The following is a 22,763-nucleotide window of genomic DNA, read 5'->3' as shown; positions in this document are numbered from 1 at the left end:
TTTTTATTTTTCTAGACTCATTTTTTAAATTATTTGAATGGAATGTCAGCAAGCATGTCGGGAGATAAATTATACAAATTTTCATTTCATTTTCCTGAACTCATTTTAGTAATTCTTTGAACTGAATGTCAGCAAGCATATATGAAGGAAAAAATTACATAAATTTTGTTATCTTGCACAACATTTTTGATAAGCCCTTGGCACCAGCAACAGGTAGAGTGAATACTGTAGAGTGAATACTGTAGAGTGAATACTGTAGCACTTAATTTTAACAACAGGTATAGTTTTGTTGACTTGAAATTGCCCCTTGACTATGAACTATATGCATAGGTAGACTATCATTCTACCATACACATGCACAAACTAAAATGTTAATCGCTTGCAGGTAATTTGAATTCTACCTGAATTAGAAATATTGGCAATTATCATCCAGTAGTACAACTTTGAGCCATAAGTAGCTTCCTTACAACAGCGTGAAATTTCTCTAAGGCATTGTTCCTCACCCTTGTGAAACCTTTAATGGCTTCACATATGTGACTTCATACAGTACTTCCTAAATTTGCAGGTCCAGCAATTACTACATGACTACATACACTGGCCACCACTCCCTGGTTATTGGGTGAGGTATTGTAGGAAACAATTCGTGAGACCTGCGGTACTTCAGAGCTTTCCGATTTTTCATTGCACTGCTGAGCAGCATGCGCATTCTTTCATTTGCAGCACTGGTCACTTATGCAGAAGTCCGTGACATACACCAGTTGCTGGCAACCTGCAGATTTGCACCTAATTCTTCCACTACCGAGTTTTGAAGAGTTCCTGCCAATGATTGTTTTGATGGTATATGAGAGTTCATAGGGGGCTGGAATATTTAATCAAAGTTTCCACCCTCCCCATAGGTTGCAGTAATCTTGGTCGGTTGGTGATAAAAGGTGGAAATTCAAATTTAATTATGTAATATCACTAAAACATGGGTATGAATAATGTAGAGCTGCTTTTTGAGTCAAGTCCATGTGCTTTTGTAATTCAAACAGAACATCCCAGAGGACCATACTTACCAACATTGTAGACTCAGTTTTTGAATTGTATAAAATAATTAGGGACAATTTGATAGCAAACTTTGATAATGAATTCTATAATACGCTTATATAATGGACTGATAATGCAAGCTTCAGGAAGAGGCTAAATGGAACAATAATAAAGGTTATTGCTGATTGGTAATCAAAAAGAAAGAAGGCACAAACAGTGAATAATGTTAATGTTAATAATAATGTTAATGACTCATGTAGTTGTAATACACTTGTATTAAAACATTACGCATTATTAGGAAAAAGGAGGAAACTCTTAAGATAAATGACAATAGTTTCCCCTGCCTTGAGCAGGACCATGTTTAAAAGGTACTGAGACACAATGCATTAGATTCGTGAAACTTCAATTGCATTTGCACTTTCATTGGAGCAGATTACAGTTCCTCATAGAGTTTGCAAGTTAATGAGACAGAGACATTGGAATGTAGTTTTCAGGTTGAAATAACTGATACCTCAAATACCGTCAGATAAATACTGCAGACTCATCTGGTCTGGATACACCACAAAGTGTCACATCAGCTACCATGTCCTTGGCTGTCGCCTTTGCCACAGCCACTGTTTATGCATTGAGATGGTTTTGCCATCTCCCTCTGCAGGGAAGAGGAGTACATCGTATGTTTGGTACCTGATGACCCGGCACACACCATATACATCATTGGCCTGCAGGTTCCCACCCTGCCAGGTGATGCAGCTCCACTACAATGCGACATCTGCTGTGGTAACTAGGGCAATACGATCACAGGATACGGCAGGCACTATCTTGCATCTACAAAGCCATGTGACATCGCCCACTTCCCGGCATATGTTCGCCGGGCAATCTTTTAGGACCACCACCTGCGGCTCTCTCAGTCTGACACTGAGTCTGAACCCAACAGTAAATCTGTGTAAAATGACAAGTCTCCAAACAGGGCAACAGGACCAACACAATGACAGTGAACTGCTGATTGTGACCACAGATGATTCCAATCATGCCCACGATAGTGTAACCTATGGTGACAGACTGTGTGGCTTCTCTTGTTCCTTCCTGGAACTGTATGGATAGAGTAATAATTCTTCTCACAGATCGGGATGACCTCTTATACTCCTTTCATGAAGAATCCAAGTTTTCTTGTTGCTTTCTTAAAGAAATAAACTTCTGCTGTTCAATGCTACCTTGACTCCTCCTTTTCTGCTTGCACCATACCACAACAATATACCTTATCAACACTATTACAGCTGTTTTGCACATTTTCAATTTTCATTGTAAGCCAGTACAATGTCAACAATGGGTAACCACTTTGAGGCTTTGGACATCCATGCCTCATTACAGAATGTGGAGGTCGGAGGTTTGCCTGCTCTATAAAGTAGTACAAGCAGTGCTACGTGCCACATCCGTTGCAGATTAAAATGTTGGTGTGGGCACAGGTTTTTCAGAAGACATCATTCAGCATACATGTGGCTCACGGGACTCGACAGCAGATGACCCACCAGCATGGTTATTTACAATAACAGTGAAAATGGGAACATTAAGATTGTACTGTGGATCAGTGGAAATATGTTGCCTGGTCAGAAGAATCAAGTTTCTTTTCACATCACATCAATAGTAGTTTCTGGAAATGCTGTCATTCAGGTAAACAACTACTCAAACATGCAGTGCACCACAAATGCAGACAGGCCAGCTGGGGCAGTATTACTCTGTGGTGAACATTTACTTGGGTTTTCATGGGATCTTTTGTTGTAATCAGAGGTACCATGACAACTGTGGACTACATGAACATTACTGCGAACCACCAGAATTCCTTCATATCCAATGTTCTCCATGAGAGTGTTCGTATCTTCAACCAGGATATCTGCCTGTGCCAAAAGGTCAGAATTGTGCCAAAGTGGTTTATGTGCAGACAGTGAACTCTCATTGTCTTGGCAGTGAAGTTTTCCTGATATGAATGTAATGCAATTCACCTGGCATGCTACTGGGCACCTGCACCATATTCACAAACTCCCACCCTGTAATTTACAGCAACTGTTAGACACATGCATGGACATATGGTGCTACACCCGTCTGTAAACTTGCCAAGCACTTGTCAAATCCATGACATGTGCAATCACTGGTGCTGTGGTTCAAAGGTGCACCAACACACTATTAAGCAGTGATCATAATGTTTTGATTTGTCAATGTATTTGAGAGAGATGAAATGCCCTCACACTTCATACAGTAATAATTCTAAAGAAGGTACATGCTGACAGGTGTAAACATTACCAAACCAGAAGTTTAATAAGTTATGGTTGTTAAATAGAAGCAAGGAGTATTTGCAGAAAAATAAAAAACTGGTACAATTTGAGCCTGAGAAGATCGGTTTGGATTCTGGAGATATTAAGAACAACATAAGGCAATTCTGACTGTATGACTTATCTCGGAGGATAAGTTGAAAAAAGGCAAATGTATGATTTATCATTTGTAGATTTAGAAAAAGCTTTCACAGATCTTGACTGGAATGCACTCCAAAATTTTGAAGGTAGCAGTGATCAAATTCATGGAGTGAAAGGTTATCTACAACTTGTATAAAAACCAGACAGCAGTTATAACAGTCAAAGGACATGAACGAGTGGCAGTAATTGAGAAGGGAGTGAGATAGGCTCATCCCCGATGTTATTCAATCTGCACACTGAGCAAGTAGCAGAGAACACAAATGAGAAATTTGGAAAGGGAAGAAATTTAAATTTTGAGGTTTCCAGATGACACTATAATTGTGTCAGAAACAGCAAAGTAATTGTCAGAGCACTTTAATAGACAGGATATTGTCTTGAACAGATGTTATAGAGAAAAAACAGCAAAAGTAAAATAAAGGTATCGAAATTTAGCCTAAGTCAGTCAGAGCTGAGGGAATTAGATTAAGAAATTAGACACTAAAAGTAGTATGAGTTTTACTGCTTGAATAGCGAAATAAGTGATAATGACAGAAGTACAAAAGATAACAACTGCAGACTGGCAGTAGCAAGAAAACCATTTCTGGAAAAAAAAAAAGTTTTTTCTGAAAGTGTTTGAAATGTAGCCTTACAAGGGAGTGAAATGTGTGAGCACTACAGACAAGAAGTAGTACGGTGCTAAATAAGAATGAATGATAGGCTACCCTAACAGGGTATTTGGCTGTTTTCTAGAAACTGTCTTACATGATTAATTATGTAATTTTACACTCCTGACATCTTTTTTTTCCTCTTGGATTTTAGTCTTCCTTCATAAAAATGGAAATGAAATTCAAATAATTTGAAAGGCCACTAAAATGCCCCATTTTAGTCATGTGATGCCTGTGATGTCACTGGCCAGCTCACTGCTCCTATTGTCATAATGCAAATTAACAGTGATGTCTTGTTTGGTAATTTATGTTTCGAAAAATGTTTTACAAATGGTGCATAGTACCATACTGTACAAATACATCTACAAAACTCCTGAAAAGTGTTTTTGAATGTTCCCGAGAATGAGGTGATGTGTAAAACCTTGTTGCACTGTGCCGGAATATTGCCAAAACATCAATGAACAAGTTCACTAACTTGAATAAAAATGTGTTGTAGTGTGAAGTTAATGTTAACTTACCTCCAAGATATTCTCTCCCACTGTTACACCGAAGGCTAGTGTCATTCAATTAAATTACACGCCTAATGGAAATAATTGTTTTACCAAATTACACTCAGTTATTTGGTAGCTAAGTTTTAAGTGTGTTAGGCTGTTGAATTTTATAAGATGATGTCCATAGATTGCTGGTTCAAATCTAACCTGAATAAATATTTTAAATTATTTGTTAAATGACTTGACAGTCCTCTCGTGTGAAAACCAAATCACAATTACAAAACTTCACGACACTGATCAAAAACAATATTGTGTCTTCCTTGCTGTTTACATGCTTACAGTTACAGCTACTGTTCACACAGGTCATGTTCAAGAACGTATTTTCTAGTTAATGTGACCACCCATTTTTACCTTAAATGTTTCTATCTTCATACTATCCAGTTTGGATGCTTATTGTTTAAACTTCTGCACTTTCATCATCGTACATAAAGATGAAGTAAGTCTGCTTCAGACACTAACATCACAGTCCTTACGTTAGTGTCACATGCATGTTGTAAGTGCTTTAGATCTCTCCGTATCACCTCATCATCCAAAACTCCGTTGAACTGTCTGCGGATGGTGATATCTTCACTAGCAATGCTTTCCAAAAAGTTAATTTCTTGTTCACAAAGTAAATGCATTTATCCTCTGGTGTCTATTTCTCTGACTAAGACTAATGTGAAGTTATGTACAATACATCCCACAATTAAAACAACTGCTAGAATCAGTTCTTGCTAATGTTATTTTCGAATTTCGTGTAAAACTTTTAAAATTATATGTACCTTCCAGGTTTCAAACATGTGATCTCTCTATCTGCAGTTGGAAGTGCTATCCATTGTGCCACCAAATGCCTGTTCTGTGCACTAACTCTACTGAGTGTCTTCTACAGGGGAAATAAGAACTAAGTTTTGCCAAGAATAATTTTATTCTGCTTTGGGTCATAGCTCATACTGATAGTTGACAACATATGGACCCATTTCCAGAAGTTCTACACTTCCTTATTTTTGAACAAGTTTAATAATGTTGCAGGGAGCAGGGAAAAGAATGTCCATTGTTATACATATCTCCACTGTAAATGGATGGAGCATAAACATGTCAACTTTTGCAAGATTTCCACTATCAGCATTTACAAAATTGCTTTCTATTGTTACTTAAAAGCTGCAATTGCATTTTCCATCCCTAATTAGCTAACCTTCTTGCAGAAAAAGTACGTAAAAACCTAGTAACTACAGCTAATGCTCCTATAACACAAGTAGAGCTTCATCGTACTCCTAATCTGTGACATCACCAGAGCATCAGCCAATAACAGAACATTTTCGATCATGTGACCAGATCTTAATAATTAATTAGTTTTAAGCTTTAATTACATCCACTAAAACATACTTTGTGAGAATATTGACCGTAAATGCTATTTAAATGTCATAATCAATCAGAACCACTTTTTATGATGGGAAAATAGCCTGTTGCTAATGTGCACTTTATTAAAGTCCACAATCGGTTTCAGGCTTTAGTAAAGTACACAGTACCAAATGAAGTGGCCTAGCATTAACCCTTAACTACTACGGTCATTCACAGGAACACAATTACTATGGAGTGGTCTCTCAGACCACATTTTTATATTTTATATATGAAACCAGAATTTTGCTGAACATATATAGTTTCTTGACTTCCTGTCATTCATTGCATTTTTTTTAAACAATGTAATATTTTAAACATTAAAAACAGAGATTCCAAGACTTACCAAGCGGGAAAGCGCCGGTAGATAGGCACAATGAATAAAACACACACACACAGAATTTGAGCTTTCGCAACCGGCGGCTGCTTCGTCAGGAAAGAGGGAAGGAAAAGGAAAGATGAAAGGATGTGGGTTTTAAGGGAGAGGGTAAGGAGTCATTCCAATCCAGGGAGCGGAAAGACTTACCTTAGGGGGAAAAAAGGATAGGTATATACTCGCGCGCGCGCGCACGCGCACGCGCGCGCACACACACACACACACACACACACACACACACACACACACACACACACAAGCAGACATATTTAAAGGCAAGCAGCCGCCGGTTGCAAAAGATCAAATTCTGTGTGTGTGTTTTATTCATTGTGTCTATCTACCGGCGCTTTCCCGCTTGGTAAGTCTTGGAATTTTTGTTTTTAATGTATTTTTCCCATGTGGAAGTTTCTTTCTATTTTATTTACATAATATTTTAAACACTTTGACAATTAAAACTAAGCAAAATTTGGAGTTTATTTTTATTTTATGAGTTACGAAAATAATAGCAAATAGTTAGCTCTCTACTCACACACAGGTTTTCATCAGATGGATTATATAAATAATTGGCAATATAACTAGGTGGAAAATTACAACTTCACTTACGATACATTGTGTGCGAAGTCAATTTTCAGTTTATGACTCATCTTTGTAATGTTGAGCGAATATTTCAGTCCGCAAGTCTATGAATGGAGAAAGTTTGCCACATTTTACTTCTAAAATTACAAGTGAAAACTAAATGTGTGTTCTCATGTGCCCTGAATCATACTTTAGTCAATATCCACCTGCAAACACTTCACGCAGATCTTCCTAGAACACTCCAAACAAATTGGAACACCACACGGTTGACATGGATATCTTGTTTTCCTCTTCACATAAGGAGGGCAAAAGGAACACGTTTTTCAATTTTCGAATTCTCCTTTCGGTGTCTGAGGCTCATCTTGTAAGTGAAGTATTCTTGTAAGTGAAGTGTCACACAACTCTTGTGGCAAGCGTCCAATAGAAAGTCTGTGCTTCATATGAGGTCCAACTAGGTCTCTTGATAGAGTCTTCATGAAGCTCAATCTCGACATTACCTCTGCCTTTGGCTAAGCTTGATGTACCACATAACAATTTACACCACATGCAACATCCACTAATGTGAAGAAAATGGCCAAAGGCCACCTTCTTGTCCAGCGACTTGACGAATAAGCTCCACATCTTTGGTTGAGACTCCACACCACCTTTTGTTGTGTTATAAAACAGGATGATCTCAGGTTTTCCTGATTCCGGATAATTGTTTACTGAATGGTGCATAAATGAGATCAGTAATGCAGCTTTGTACTTCTTGGGCATGAAGGAAACCAGAGTCATGTCTTGTGTAAAATCCGCAAACAGATGTCTTCACACCATGTTTCTTATTAGGTAAGAAGTTCTGTGTGATCTCCTTTTTGTTCTTTTTCAGTGTACCAATGTATGTGAGACCTTTTTTTGAAAGTTCATGGACTAGTTCTACTGTTGAGTACCAGTTGTCACCTGTAACGTTTCTCCTTTTGTTTTCAATGGGTTTCCCACAGCCTGTGTGGGAACACTGTGGGCTTTCTCATGGCTGGGAAGGGTGTGACCATTGCTGCCTTTTCCAGAATAAATATATGCATTGTACAAGTAATTTGTACGAGTGTCAGTCAAACACTGAACTTTCAGGCCATACTTTGCCGGTTTCTTTGAATGTCATGTACATTCTAAACCCTCATCTTCCACGAAAAGGAACAAGCATTTCATCGACAAACACTGTTGCACCTACAAACTATCAAAGTTGACTGTTTTCGATGAAACACAAAAAGATTTGTGAAGTTGCTGCTGATTTGTCTATTTTTCTTTCTTTCCATCCAATCATTTGGATTGTCAAATCATAATGCAGACAAGAAAAACAGTAATCTTTCTTTGCTAACAGAGCATCTGTGCATCTGAAAACATCACAGGTAGATGCCGTGTTTCTTGACTTCCGCAAGGCGTTTGACACAGTTCCCCACAGTCGTTTAATGAACAAAGTAAGAGCATACGGACTATCAGATCAATTGTGTGATTGGATTGAGGAGTTCCTAGATAACAGAATGCAGCATGTCATTCTCAATGGAGAGATGTCTTCCGAAGTAAGAGTGATTTCAGGTGTGCCGCAGGGGAGTGTCATAGGACCGTTGCTATTCACAATATACATAAATGACCTGGTGGATGACATCGGAAGTTCACTGAGGCTTTTTGCAGATGATGCTGTGGTGTATTGAGAGGTTACAACAATGAAAAATTGTACTGAAATGCAGGAGGATCTGCAGCGAATTGACGCATCGTGCACGGAATGGCAATTGAATCTCAATGTAGACAAGTGTAATGTGATGCGAATACATAGAAAGATAGGTCCCTTATCATTTAGCTACAAAATAGCAGGTCAGCAACTGGAAGCAGTTAATTCCATAAATTATCTGGGAGTACGCATTAGGAGTAATTTAAAATGGAATGATCATATAAAGTTGATCGTCGGTAAAGCAGATACCAGACAGATTCATTGGAAGAATCCTAAGGAGATGCAATCCGACAACAAAGGAAGTAGGTTACAATACGCTTGTTCGCCCACTGCTTGAATACTGCTCAGCAGTGTGGGATCCGCACCAGATAGGTTTGATAGAAGAGATAGAGAAGATCCAACGGAGAGCAGCGCGCTTCGTTACAGGATCATTTAGTAATCGCGAAAGCGTTACGGAGATGATAGATAAACTCCAGTGGAAGACTCTGCAGGAGAGACGCTCAGTAGCTCGGTACGGGCTTTTGTTAAAGTTTCGAGAACATACCTTCACCGAAGAGTCAAGCAGTATATTGCTCCCTCCTACGTATATCTCGTGAAGAGACCATGAGGATAAAATCAGAGAGATTACAGCCCACACAGAAGCATACCGACAATCCTTCTTTCCACGTACAATATGAGACTGGAGTAGAAGGGAGAACCGATAGAGGTACTCAGGGTACCCTCCGCCACACACCGACAGATGGCTTGCGAAATCAGGGTCATTATCGCTGTCATCGAAGTCTTCATCCCAATGGGGAGATCTTGAACATCCACATCTGCCTCACATAACACATGTTGTATAGAAGGCCCAGCTCTCCCTGCCATGGAAAAACAGTAGCATGCAACAAAAACACGGCACACTAACACTATGGTGCGTCTGTGAGACCTCTCAAGGCTAATAATTACAAAACAAGAAGCACCAACAATGCAACAATGCTGGCATGTGTAGCTTGACAGCCAATAGGAAATTTGGCTTTGCAGGGGTGTGAGAAATATATCGACACAAAAATGAGTAGCAGTCTGAGAGACAGTATATAGTAGTTAAGGGTTAATTGAATATACAGTTGCAGGATAACAGCATTCTCAAACAGATAGAAACTAATGACTACCGGAGAATGCTGAAGATTAGGTGGGTAGATCAAATAACTAATGAGTGCTGAATCGAATAGTTGGATAAAGAAGTTATTGCACATCTTGACTGAAATAAGGGATTGGTTGATATAACACATCCTGACAGATCAAGGAATCACCATTTTGGTAATGAAGGAAAGCGTGAAGAGTAAAAGCTGTAAAGGTAAACCTAAAGTTGACTATAATGAGCAGTTTTAAGTGGATGCAGGTTGCGATACTTATGAACACACTTGCACAGGATAGACTAGCATGATGCATTAAACCCATTTTTGTACTGATGACCTCAACATTATATTTCCTTCACTGGTCCACACTGTGCTTACTGATGGTAATTTCACTTACCACTATAAATTTCTGTTCCTTGTGTGAGCACTATCAGCTGTCTGGTGTGAAATTTCGAAGCCATTGCTCTCGTGGATCTATAAGGAAGCAAATAGGTAAAGCCAAAACCAGGAAATGTTGATTATGTACATGGATCCATAGGAATTAGCCTCTGGGAAGTGGGTTGATGATTCATAGCAGAACATGGTCTCAACAGTTGAACTGTGAGGAAATTTCTGAACACCAACCTGCACTTTCATTGCAGATCATGGTCTCACCAGTTGAACTGTGAGGAAATTTCTGAACACCAACCTGCACTATCATCCACACAAAATGCAATTGTACAAACATTCACACCTCAAGATTATATCGGCTGAATGCACAGTTGCCAAGAACTATTGAATGTCAGTCAATGAGATGAAAAGACTGTTCACAACTTATGCATGAGTGGCATGGCCTATTTTCAATCGAGAAGCTTCAAAATTTCCCTTAGTGGTGTGATCATACCCCCTACAGTCTTCATTAAAAACTGTTTCTGAGAAAATAGTGGTATGCACAGCATCACTACGCTTTCAGCAAGATATCACCACAAACCATATTGTCTACAAATGCAGTGGATTTGCTTCAATGGACATTTACAGCTCGCCTCAAAAGCAGGAATGTCTTTACAGTGAGTGATTCCTCCACAATAACGGCTCCAGACATCTTCCTCTAGGACAAACATATCTCTCTGACATCAAATAAGGGACATCAATAAGAAAGAGGCCTGTATTAAGTTATCAGTCATCATCTAACTGGGAACTAATTACATGTGGTGTCCCACAAGGTTTCCATCTAAGGATCTTCAAATTTTGATGTGTGTATATTCATCAGTGACATTACCAGATGACAAGTTTGTTTCATTTGCAGATGATAACAAACACTGTAATACCTGTAAGTAACAAATTAAGTACCTATAATTTTAGAGAGATCAGTAAATGAAAGCTTCAGACATTAATAACTTGCTCCTACCCCATTTTTTTGTCATTAAACTTTGAAACAACACAATGTGCAACTATAAACTTGTCAAAGATTTAATTCTAAGATTTGATACCAACATATCCTTGGTTTTACAATTACATTCAGTTGTAAGCAACATGCCTAAGAATTTCTGAAGCATCCAAACAAATCTTTATTTGGGGTGTGGATGTTGTCAGAGCTGATTTAAAAATAAAAATGCTAGCATACTTCACTAACTTTAATTCCATAACCCCATATTTTTTGAGGTAACTCAGCAGGCCACGTGTAATAAAAATTATTTGTGGTGTGAAATCAAGAATGCCCTCAGAGGCCTGTTCAAGGAACTGGGGATAGTAACTACTGCTTCCCAGTGTTTTTATTCCTTAATGAAATTTGGTGTAAATAATATCTCTGTTTCTCAAACCAACAGTTGAGTTCATGAAATCAATATAAGAAGTATGAGTAATCTTTTTAAAGATTTAAAGTCACTAACTTTGGTCAAGAAGGGCATCCATAACAGATGGACACACATTATCAATAACTTGCCAGATTAACAAAATTCAGCTTAAGAGGTGCGAAAAGGATTTAATTGTGGGCAGCTATTTCTACTCAGTTAACAAATTACGTAGCTGATATTATTGATAATATCAAACAATGTGTTACAGCAACTTCATTGCAATAATGTGATTAATGCAAATAAATATAATAAAATGATTTTCCCTTTGATGAAGTGTTGCTTAAGTAGTGTAAGAATTACCACATGCACCTCAATGGCTTGTAGCTTCATACATTTTGTAATAAATTTGTTACTAGGCCTGTCTCTTAAATGAAACAATGTTTAGGATTTTTTTGATTTAATACACGTGCATGACAGCATTTCATTAAGGATATGTGTACTGTATTTCTTACTATTTTTTTAAAAATAAAGTTGTATTGTGTATCCTTATTTAATGGCATATTATACGTCTTTGCATATCTCCACAGTTCAGATCTATGTAACTTAACTATGAAGTAATAGAAAAATGCATAACAACTGCTGCTACTTTGTGTTAGCAAATATAGCCTGTGTACGCATGAATGATAGGAAAGTACTAACACACCAAAAACGAAATGATACACGTACTTTATATTAATTGCAACTTATGTTTGTTATCCCTGGGAACCATTCAAGTTTCCTTTCATCCCCAGACACTGCACGCACGTCTTCCACATACAGTTTACATCACACGAACTGTATACGGAGCTTCTGTCACTAGGCCATTCTCTAGCGACGTTAGTCGATAGCAGTTGATTCACACTAACAGTAACAGAAGCTATGATAGCGTTTTAACACTATTCTTCTATAAGTAAATCAGCCACGATGATTTGGTCGCTTGAAAAGAGCAGTTCAATCTGGTAGCCAATGAATTTATCAGGTAAATGTATTTTTTTTTCGATAGTTTAACGTACATTGAAGGGTACCGACTTCGCACGTGAATTCGAACCTTTGCCTGTCGACCTTCATACTTATCTGCTATAGCAGAAGGCCTCTTGCGTAGACAGTGAGTTGCAATAGGGCGTTTTTAGTAAACATATACTTAGTTCTTCGATAGAAAATATGGCTCGTCAAGGCGCAAGTTACATCGCTGCATTCGCTAAAATGTGTGCAGAAGACAAAGGATTTATCAGAAATTTACGAAAGGTAACGTCAGGGTAATTAATTGCAGTAACGTATTAGGAATCCTCGGTTTGTGGGAAATTTGTGGGCAACTAATTGAATCCTGTCGTAAACATTGTGCAACTGAATGTGTATCTTCTACAAGGTTATGTGACCAGTGCGGTATTGCTGACCTGCCATAGGCCCTTTGCCAAAAATTTCTGGTGGATTGGGAGATGGTAGTGCACAGGTTGCATTTTGCAATTTGCAGTTTCGCGTAAACAAGAGAGAGGAAAACCTTTTCGATAGTACACTTTCGCTCCATACAAAGCTGAAGGTTGTTTTGGCAGTGATGTTCGAAGTCATTTTTACGCGATTCTTTGGGCACCAGAGGCTATGCATCAATACGTGATCGCCATTTGTTTATTAGGAGTAGGACAATCCTGCTGTTGCAAACCAAAATTTTAACTCATTCGGAATCCTTATTTCATAATTGAAAATACGCTTGGAACATAGACACTCCAAAATTGTTCTTAGACGCTTTAAAATTTATATGTTAGATTAAAATAAGAAAACTATAATTATTCCCAGAAACTATGTACGATGTCTCGGATTTCAGCGAGTGATATAGGAAACAACATTTTTAATGACATGTGAAGAAAATGTAAATTCCTGCATTATCAGGCATTTCTAATTTAATTAACTCAAAACATTATCAACAGACTGTCATTGCCATATAACTGCAGTATTATCAAAGCCTGTATAACTTTTACGGTCTCAACAACAAAATTTTAGTTATAAAGGTTTGCTACAGGTCACGAAAGCTGAGAAGCGGCGGGAGATGATTTGCTGGTTTCATGCTCTCCATATCCGTATTCAGTGACGCCTCTGTTGTCCGAGGATGACTAGGTGGTCGGTCGGTACCGTCGGACCTTCCGAGACCTGTTAGGGCGGCGTTTTGAGTTTGAGTAATAATGGTTTGATAATACTTTTAATAATAGCACTGGCGAGTGATCGAATGTTTACATGTGGATTGTGTTACTCCATGTTAACAAGTCTTGGGCATTCGTAAAAAATTAGCATTTATGTGGCATAATGTAGAGAAACTGCTGAAAACACAGATCGCTCCAAACGGATCAAGAAATAATAAATGTCATGGTGATTACATCCTAGGCAGCTCTCCATCTTTGTTTCATTTTTTTTGTAACTACCTAATCTCCCCCACCCAGCCATAAAAACAGAAGCTCCCTGTGCATGCGTTCGTGAGAAGTTTAAATAGGAAATGGGGGAGGGAGGGCAAGCTATCATTGGAGCACTAACTTCAGAATTTTGAGTTTTTCATCATTTACTTGTTCTGTAAATCCCATGAAAGAAAACCAGGGATGTGGAACAAGTCAATGTTCATACAGTAACAAAGTGAAGCAGTTATTAGATACTCTGGACATTAATAATAGCATTTGTTAAACTGCTATAAACTGTACCAAACTCACTATCCAGTCCAGATAATGATCAGTGCAGGAGATTCCAAGATAATAGTTTAACATTCATAGAAATGCCAGTCATAGATAAATAGACCAGACTATTAAAATTTATAGTGTTAACAGTGATCAGCTCCCAAAGCATACTTAGCCAAATACCGAAGTATAAACTTCTTCAAAAAAAGCATTGGAATTCATATAACACTATGCACAAAAGCTGGCTATAACCCAAACACAACACCTGTGAGAGTTGTGGGGCATATCTTGATGAAAGAAAATAAATTCTCTTAAAATTGTTAGGAACAGATAGTTCATAAGCCCAGTCACGACAGATATATATTATCAAAAGTGGCAACAATTAGACCAGACATTTAGCATTGATTCTGAGTTATATGCTTGTTATTAAATCAAATAATATGTACTTGCATTTATTTTCAGTGATTAAGCCTCATGTTTATATCACCACACATTATTATCTTATAATTCATTGCACTCTCTTTGTCGATGGACACTTTCTTTCTTTTCTGAAGTGTGTTTCAAAATTTCCTTCAGGAGAAATTATTAAGTTTATGTATGAGTCTTAGACTGCTGTTATCTCGAAATCCTTGTCATCACAAAATGAGTTGATTTTAGTTATCCTGTTGACTTATAAACGGTCCAGTCATATTAACTGATCGCCTATCAAAAGCCTGAATAACCACCTTTCGCATTGTGGACCACTGTGAGATGTGCGGGAAAAGTATCACTGAGGTTCTGGAAGGTACTGACAGGGATATGCAGCCATGCCAATTCCAGTGATACTGACAACCGCTCCCTCCTACGGCCTGGACCCTTCCAACAATTGTTGCAGGTTGTTTGCTTTCAGGCATTTCATGCTGTACACGCCAACTGCCATCTGTCCAATGCTACATAAACCATGATTCATCTAAAAAGGCTGCTTGTCGCCACTCAATGGACGCTCAGTTGCAGTATTGGCATCCAAATTCCAGCCTCCATCACCAATCAACAGCAGTCTCCATGGGTGCATGAACCCCTTCTGCAGAGGTCCATATGCAACACCATCCCCTGACCTGTTATTGACAGGACAATGTTAGCAGTCTTGATTAATTTGGGTAGTCAGTTATTCAACAGCTGCATGTTGGTTTGTCTGTACACATCTCTGCAACTGTCATTTGGTTAACCACAACTACTTCAGTGCCAGTTGTGGATAGCACTATTTTGCCATGCACGGTATAATTTAACTGTTGTGTACAACTTCATACACAACAGTAAGTAGAGGTGGGCTACGGAATGGTGAAGCAACTGTTGCCAGAGGAAAACTGGACAGGAGCAGAAATGATTAATGAACAAGTTAAAAAAGTAAACAGAAGATTTACATGTATTTCTCTGAGTGAACAAAGACTCATAACAATTAATGCAGTAGAATCATAGTACAGCTAATTCAATGTCAAGAAGGAAGAGGCACTCTGAGTTACAGCATGAAAAACGATGTCAGAATCGCGACAAGGCCAGGCCTGTATGGCATCTTCTAGTGAAGTGGTTCCTAGTGCAAGTGGGGCCTTGAGGCTTGCGCTGGCCATCCTATATCGTGGCGACAGGGAGTGCTCATGGTACTGAGCCGTTGGAAGTGTGGCTCAGTGGGTGTGCACTGTAGATGCCAGCGGCATGGTATCGATACGTGATATCACATTAACCATGGCGACATGCAAACAGTTTACAAACTTAGCCATTTTGGAACTTCTTCCATCCTTGGCCCCAAATCCAATGACCATCTTTGGGATGTAAAACAAACTGCTTCGTTTCTGCTTTATGACATTGACTGCACTGTTTTCCACATCCTCTGACATACTTTATATATCCTCCATTGATAGTGATGCTATCTGCCATCTGTGAATGATTATTGCTCTCTGACATTGAACATTAATATGTCTGAACTGTGTAGATTTTTTCTATAGTATGTGGCAAACTCATATACAGGATCAGAATTTAGCAAGAGTAAATTTTTGCAGGGAGATTGATTTGATTGATGCTGGTGAGAGCAAGTGTGCTGAAAGGCATACTGTGAAAACATCTTACAAGAACATATTGTTAACACATGTAATTTATTTATTTTGATACATGAGGGATTGAATATTATCATGGAAGATTTTTACTACTGTTTCCTCATTTTTTTTCTTATTACAAGAAATGGCTGCAGTACCACTAATTTTCATTTTAAACATTCTGAAGGCCTTCTCTCGTGGTCTACTGTTTGCAGAGTTCCATTACTGTTTGAAATGGACATTTCATGCTATACCAGCTCTCATTGAATCTTCTGATTTGCAGCAATCTGATCATTTGCTATCCCATCACCCTTGGCTACTGCATCCCACCCTTTGTACATAATTGCCTCATTTTTCTGCAACTGAAGATGCTGCACTCAGGTGAGCGGTTTTTGTTGTGATCCTCAGTCAAAAGAATGGTTTGATGTAGCTCTCTCTGCTGGTCTGTCCTATGCCAGCTTCTTTATCTGTACATAACTGTTGTAACCTACAAACTTGCTTACTATATTCAGGCCTTGGTCTACTTCTGCAGTTACCATTGATGCTTCAGGATATGTCCTGTCAACTGAGCCTTTCCTTTAGTCATATTGTGCCATTATTTATTCCTCTCCTCCTCCTCCTCCTCCTCCTCCTCTCTCCACAGCCAAATTCGATTCAGTAGCACCTCATTAGTTTTACATCTACCTACACAATCCTCAACATTTTTGTGTAGCAGCACATTTCAAAAGCTTCTAGTTTATTTGTGTCTGAACTGTTTATCATCATGTTGCACTTCTGTTCAAGGAATACATGCAGAAAAGCCTCCTAACACTTAAATATATACTAATGTTATCAAATTTCTCTTTTTCAGAAATGATTTTCGCACTGTAGTCTGTCTGCATTTGTATCCTCTCTATTTCTGTCATCATCATCAGTTGTTCTGCTGTGAATAGTGAATCTCATCTACTGCTTTCAGTGTCTCATTTCCTGTTCTAATTTCCATTACATTGTCTCATTTAATTTGACTTCACTTACTTACCATTGTTTTCCTTTATTTGATGCTGATTGCATAACCTCTCTTCAAGACATTTTCCATTCTGTTTTATTGTCCTTCCAGTCCTTTACTGCCTCTGACAGAATTTTGAATGTTGTTGGAAAACATAAAAATTTCTATTTCTTGCTTTTTATAATTTCTCCTTTATTTTCATTACAGCTTGCTCAGTCCCCAAAGTGAATAACATTAAGGATATGCTACAACACTGATTCACTCCCTTGTCAGTTGCTACCTCCCTTTCTTTGCCTTCGGCTGTTATAACTGCTCTCTGGTTTCTGTACAAGTTTCATTCTAGTACCTTCAGAATTTCAAAGAGTGCATTCCAGTCAAGATTTCAAAAGCTTTCTCTAAATCTACAAATATATTTACATATCTTCAGTATATCTTTTGAGTTAAATCATAGGGTCAATATTGCCTTGGATGTTCCTGTGTTTTTTTGGAACCCAAAGTGACCTCCTCTGATTTGGCTACTGTATGTTTTTCTGTTCTTCTGCAAATAGTTTTTGTCAACATTTTGCAGCCATGACTTATTAAACTGTTAGTTTGGTAATGTTCATATCTGTCAGTGCCTGTCTTCTTTGGAAGTGGAATTATTATATTTTTCCTAAAGTCTTGAGGATATTTTATCCATCTCATGTATCTTGCACACCAGGTGAAATAATTTTGTCATGACTGGCTCTCCCAAGGATCTCAATAATTCTAAGTGATTGTCATTGACTCTAGGGCCCTTGTTTCTAATTAGGTCTTTCAGTGTTCAGCCAAATTACTCTTGCAGTTTCATAACTCCCGTCTCATCTTTATCCTTATCCTCTTCCCTTTCTAACATGTCTTCATTTTCCTTGTATTAACCATCTATATGTTCCTTCGACATTTCAGCCTTTCCTTCTTTGCTTAGTAGGCTCCACTACTGGCTTACCAGCTGAGCTTTTAATATTGATACAGCTGATTCTCTGTTATCCAAAGAACACTTTTACAGAAAAATGGAGGTACTGTAATTTTCGTAAAGCAAGATCGAACATATAAGTCTACTAATAAGTTTCAGCATCTCAATGCAGAGAGGGACTTTGAGCGGGCACTTATTGAAGTCACTGGGGAAAAACAGTTGTAGCTTGAATATATACTAAACAAGCTCCATCTAGACAAGAAATCAGCAGTGCTGTATGGGGACTTCACACTGATCTTCTTGGAACCAGCAAAGGAAAAGAACTACTGCTCAACCTCACTGATACATTCAACTTAAAACAGACAACCCCAGCATGAATCACAAAAACTGCTTCCACTGCCCTGGATCAGATATTTATGAATACAAACTGTACTGCAGAATGTATAAGTTCAAGCTTAGTGATCATGAAGCTCAAGTTGTCACCCTCCAAAGCTACTTGCTGCCCACACAGAACTACAAAAAGAAACATTCAACTCTATTATCAGGAGAAAGGTGGGAAGAAGTTTTACGAACAGATGACTCCAGCAAAAAGTTCACGAAATCCTCTAGCATCTTCAGTAAATACTTTGAAATTCCATTCCCTCTCAAAATACAAGTAATAAGAAGCACAACTCCAAAAGCAAAGAGATGGATAACAACAGGTATCAAAAATCTCAATTGTGAGATAAGAGAATTACACAGATACAGGAAAAAAACAACATACTCCCACTTCTGAACAACAACATTCAAAAATACGTTCAAATCTATGAAAGAGTGATATGCCAGCCAACAAAGGGCCAATGATAAGTCCATAACAGTGTCAGCAAATAAAAGCCAAACAGTTTGGAACATAATAAAGAAGAAAGCATATAAAGTGTCCCCTAAAATGAAAAATAACACTCTGTCTCATGAGAACAAGAGTGTAATTGATCCCCAACATATCACTCGTCTTTTCAGGTGTTACTATGCAGATATTACAAATAATTTAACAGTCAGTGACAATACAAATGGTTAAAAAAAACCTGAAAAACAAAGCGCAGTTACGTTCCTCTTCAATCTATATTTGTGGATCCACTCCAGATGAAACCATCTGTGTTGCATCAACTCTTAAGAAAGTGTCATCAGGAACTGATAGTATTCCTGATTGCATCATAAAGCAATGTATTACAACATTCCGCTGCCCCTTGCAGATACAGTCAATTCATCATTTCTGACAGGCACATTTCCAGACTGTTTAAAGAATTCTAAAGTGATCCCTATTCATAAGAAATGAGACAAATCAAATATAGAAAACTGTAGACCAATTGCCTTATTATCAGCCTTTAGTAAAATCATAGAAAAAGTAAAATATGATATGTTAATGAAATTTTTCGAGATAAACAAAATTCCCACTGATACTCAGCATGGATTTTGGAAAAATAAATCAACAACTAGTGCTATCTGTGATTTATACACAATGCCCTGCAAACATTCGACAGAAACAAAGTGCTCTGGCAATTTTATTTTACTTTCATCCAAATGACACAAACTTCCTTATTACAGGAAACAACACAAGTTAGCTACAAGTAATAGTAAATAAAACTACAGCACATCAAAACAGGTGGTTTGAAGGGAATAAACTACTGATAAACACCAAAAAAAATTCTAAATTTTTGTTTAAAAGTGTGACAAAAAATTCCACAATCTGGAAAGATTTTTTGGATGAATGAATAAATACAAATAAATTTTTCTATAGGCAGCACCTATCTTTCCCCTGATCATACATGCTTCTACATTCTTGTGTTTGCCCTCTAAGAGTTACTGCTCAGGCATTTTCCACTTTTTGTCAATCTCAGTTTTTTAAAATTTGCATTTGCTCTCACCTGCTTAATTTGGTGCATTTTTATTTTCTCGTTTCATCAGCTAAATTTAATATCTCCTGTGTTGTCTAAGGGCTTGGTTTTTTGTCTATTTGATCCTCTACTGCTTTCTATATTTCATCTCTGAAAGCTATGCATTTGTCTTCTATTGTATTCCTTTCCCCTGTGTCAGTCAGTCATTGCTTAATGCACCCTATGAAACTCTCAACAAGTTCTGTTGTTTCAGTTTATCTAGGCCCCATCCTGAATTTCCCACTTTTCTCCAATTTCTTCAGTTTTATTCTGCTGTTTACGACCAGTAAATTATGGCCAAAGTCAACATCTACCTCCTGGAAATATTTTACAATTACAATTCTGTCTTACTGTCATGTAATCTAGTTGAAACCTTCTCATATCTCCAGGTCTCTTCCATGTATACAAGCTCCTTTCATGATTCTTAAACCAATTCGCCTACTATTTTTCCTTCTCTTCCTTTTCATACTTTTGAATTCTAGTCCTCACCATAAGCAAATTTTCATCTCCCTTCACTATCGGAATAATTTCTTGTACACTCCTGGAAGTGGAAAAAAGAACACATTGACACCTGTGTGTCAGACCCACCATACTTGCTCCGGACACTGCGAGAGGGCTGTACAAGCAATGATCACACGCACGGCACAGCGGACACACCAGGAACCGCGGTGTTGGCCATCGAATGGCGCTAGCTGCGCAGTATTTGTGCACCGCCGCCGTCAGTGTCAGCCAGTTTGCCGTGGCATACGGAGCTCCATCGCAGTCTTTAACACTGATAGCATGCCGCGACAGCGTGGACGTGAACCGTATGTGCAGTTGACGGACTTTGAGCGAGGGCCTATAGTGGGCATGCGGGAGGCCGGGTGGACGTACCGCCGAATTGCTCAACACGTGGGGCGTGAGGTCTCCACAGTACATCGATGTTGTCGCCAGTGGTCGGTGGAAGGTGCACGTGCCCGTCGACCTGGGACAGGACCGCAGCGACGCACGGGTGCACGCCAAGACCGTAGGATCCTACGCAGTGCCGTAGGGGACCGCACCGCCACTTCCCAGCAAATAAGGGACACTGTTGCTCCTGGGGTATCGGCGAGGACCATTCGCAACCGTCTCCATGAAGCTGGGCTACGGTCCCGCACACCGTTAGGCCGTCTTCCGCTCACACCCCAACATCGTGCAGCCCGCCTCCAGTGGTGTCGCGACAGGCGTGAATGGGGGGACGAATGGAGACGTGTCATCTTCAGCGATGAGAGTCGCTTCTGCCTTGGTGCCAATGATGGTCGTATGCGTGTTTGGCGCCGTGCAAGTGAGCGCCACAATCAGGACTGCATACGACCGAGGCACACAGGGCCAACACCCGGCATCATGGTGTGGGGAGCGATCTCCTACACTGGCCGTACACCTCTGGTGATCGTCGAGGGGACACTGAATAGTGCACGGTACATCCAAACCGTCATTGAACCCATCGTTCTACCATTCCTAGACCGGCAAGGGAACTTGCTGTTCCAACAGGACAATGCACGTCCGCATGTATCCCGTGCCATCCAACGTGCTCTGGAAGGTGTAAGTCAACTACCCTGGCCAGCAAGATCTCCGGATCTGTCCCCCATTGAGCATGTTTGGGACTGGATGAAGCGTCGTCTCACGCGGTCTGCACGTCCAGCACGAATGCTGGTCCAACTGAGGCGCCAGGTTGAAATGGCATGGCAAGCCGTTCCACAGGACTACACCCAGCATCTCTACGATCGTCTCCATGGGAGAATAGCAGCCTGCATTGCTGCAAAAGGTGGATATACACTGTACTAGTGCCAACATTGTGCATGCTCTGTTGCCTGTGTCTATGTGCCTGTGGTTCTGTCAGTGTGATCATGTGATGTATCTGACCCCAGGAGTGTGTCAATAAAGTTTCCCCTTCCTGGGACAATGAATTCATGGTGTTCTTATTTCAATTTCCAGGAGTGTATTTTACTTCACAGTCTTTCAATCTCTTCATAATGTAGCTAGTAGGCATATAAACTTCTACATTGGTGGGTGTTGACATCATATCTGTCTTGGCTACTATAACGCTTCTACATTCTATTCATAGCAGCTTACCCACTTTCCTATTTTCTTATCCACTATTAGACCTACTTCTCCATTACCCATTTTTGATGTATTTATAACTTTGTACACCTTGTTCTTCCTACCACCATACTTCACTAATTTCCATTATAGGCCTACTAATGTCAACCTATACATTTCCTACATGATTAAGGGATCTAGTATTCCACATTCCAACCCATAGAATTCTAGTTTTGTTTTTCCTGAAGACATCTTCCTGAGTAGTTTGTGCCTGGAACACTCAATAGGGGTTATTTTACCTCTAGAATATTTTACCCAAGAGGATACTATCATAACTAAGCCATACAGTAGAGCCATATGCTATTGGGACAAATAACAGTTCCCCCTGTGGGTTCGGGGGTAAGAATAGGCCCACGGTATTCCTGCCTGTCGTAAGAGGCGACTAAAAGGAGTCTCAAACGTTTTGGCCTTGTGAGATGGTCCCCTAACGGGTTTGACCTCCATCCTTCTAAATTTTCC

General features: G+C 39.1%; 1 protein-coding gene across 2 annotated transcripts in view; it reads left to right on the top strand.

Annotated features, from left to right (window-relative positions):
* Positions 1–12,684: 12,684 nt before the first annotated feature.
* Positions 12,685–22,763, top strand: part of LOC126267515 (acyl-coenzyme A thioesterase 13-like) — a 36,547-nt gene continuing 26,468 nt past the window's right edge. The window contains exon 1 of one of the 2 annotated variants that reach the window (XM_049972814.1): positions 12,685–12,885. In XM_049972814.1, coding sequence (XP_049828771.1) covers positions 12,802–12,885 — 84 coding nt within the window. In that variant the 5' untranslated portion in view covers positions 12,685–12,801. Of the gene's footprint in view, positions 12,886–13,687; positions 13,818–22,763 lie in introns of those variants that run through there. The other variant, XM_049972816.1, reaches the window with a different exon arrangement.

This window comes from Schistocerca gregaria, chromosome 4 (genome assembly GCF_023897955.1).
Source record: "Schistocerca gregaria isolate iqSchGreg1 chromosome 4, iqSchGreg1.2, whole genome shotgun sequence".
Lineage (NCBI taxonomy): Eukaryota > Metazoa > Arthropoda > Insecta > Orthoptera > Acrididae > Schistocerca > Schistocerca gregaria.
This window is presented reverse-complemented; position numbering and strand designations above follow the sequence as displayed.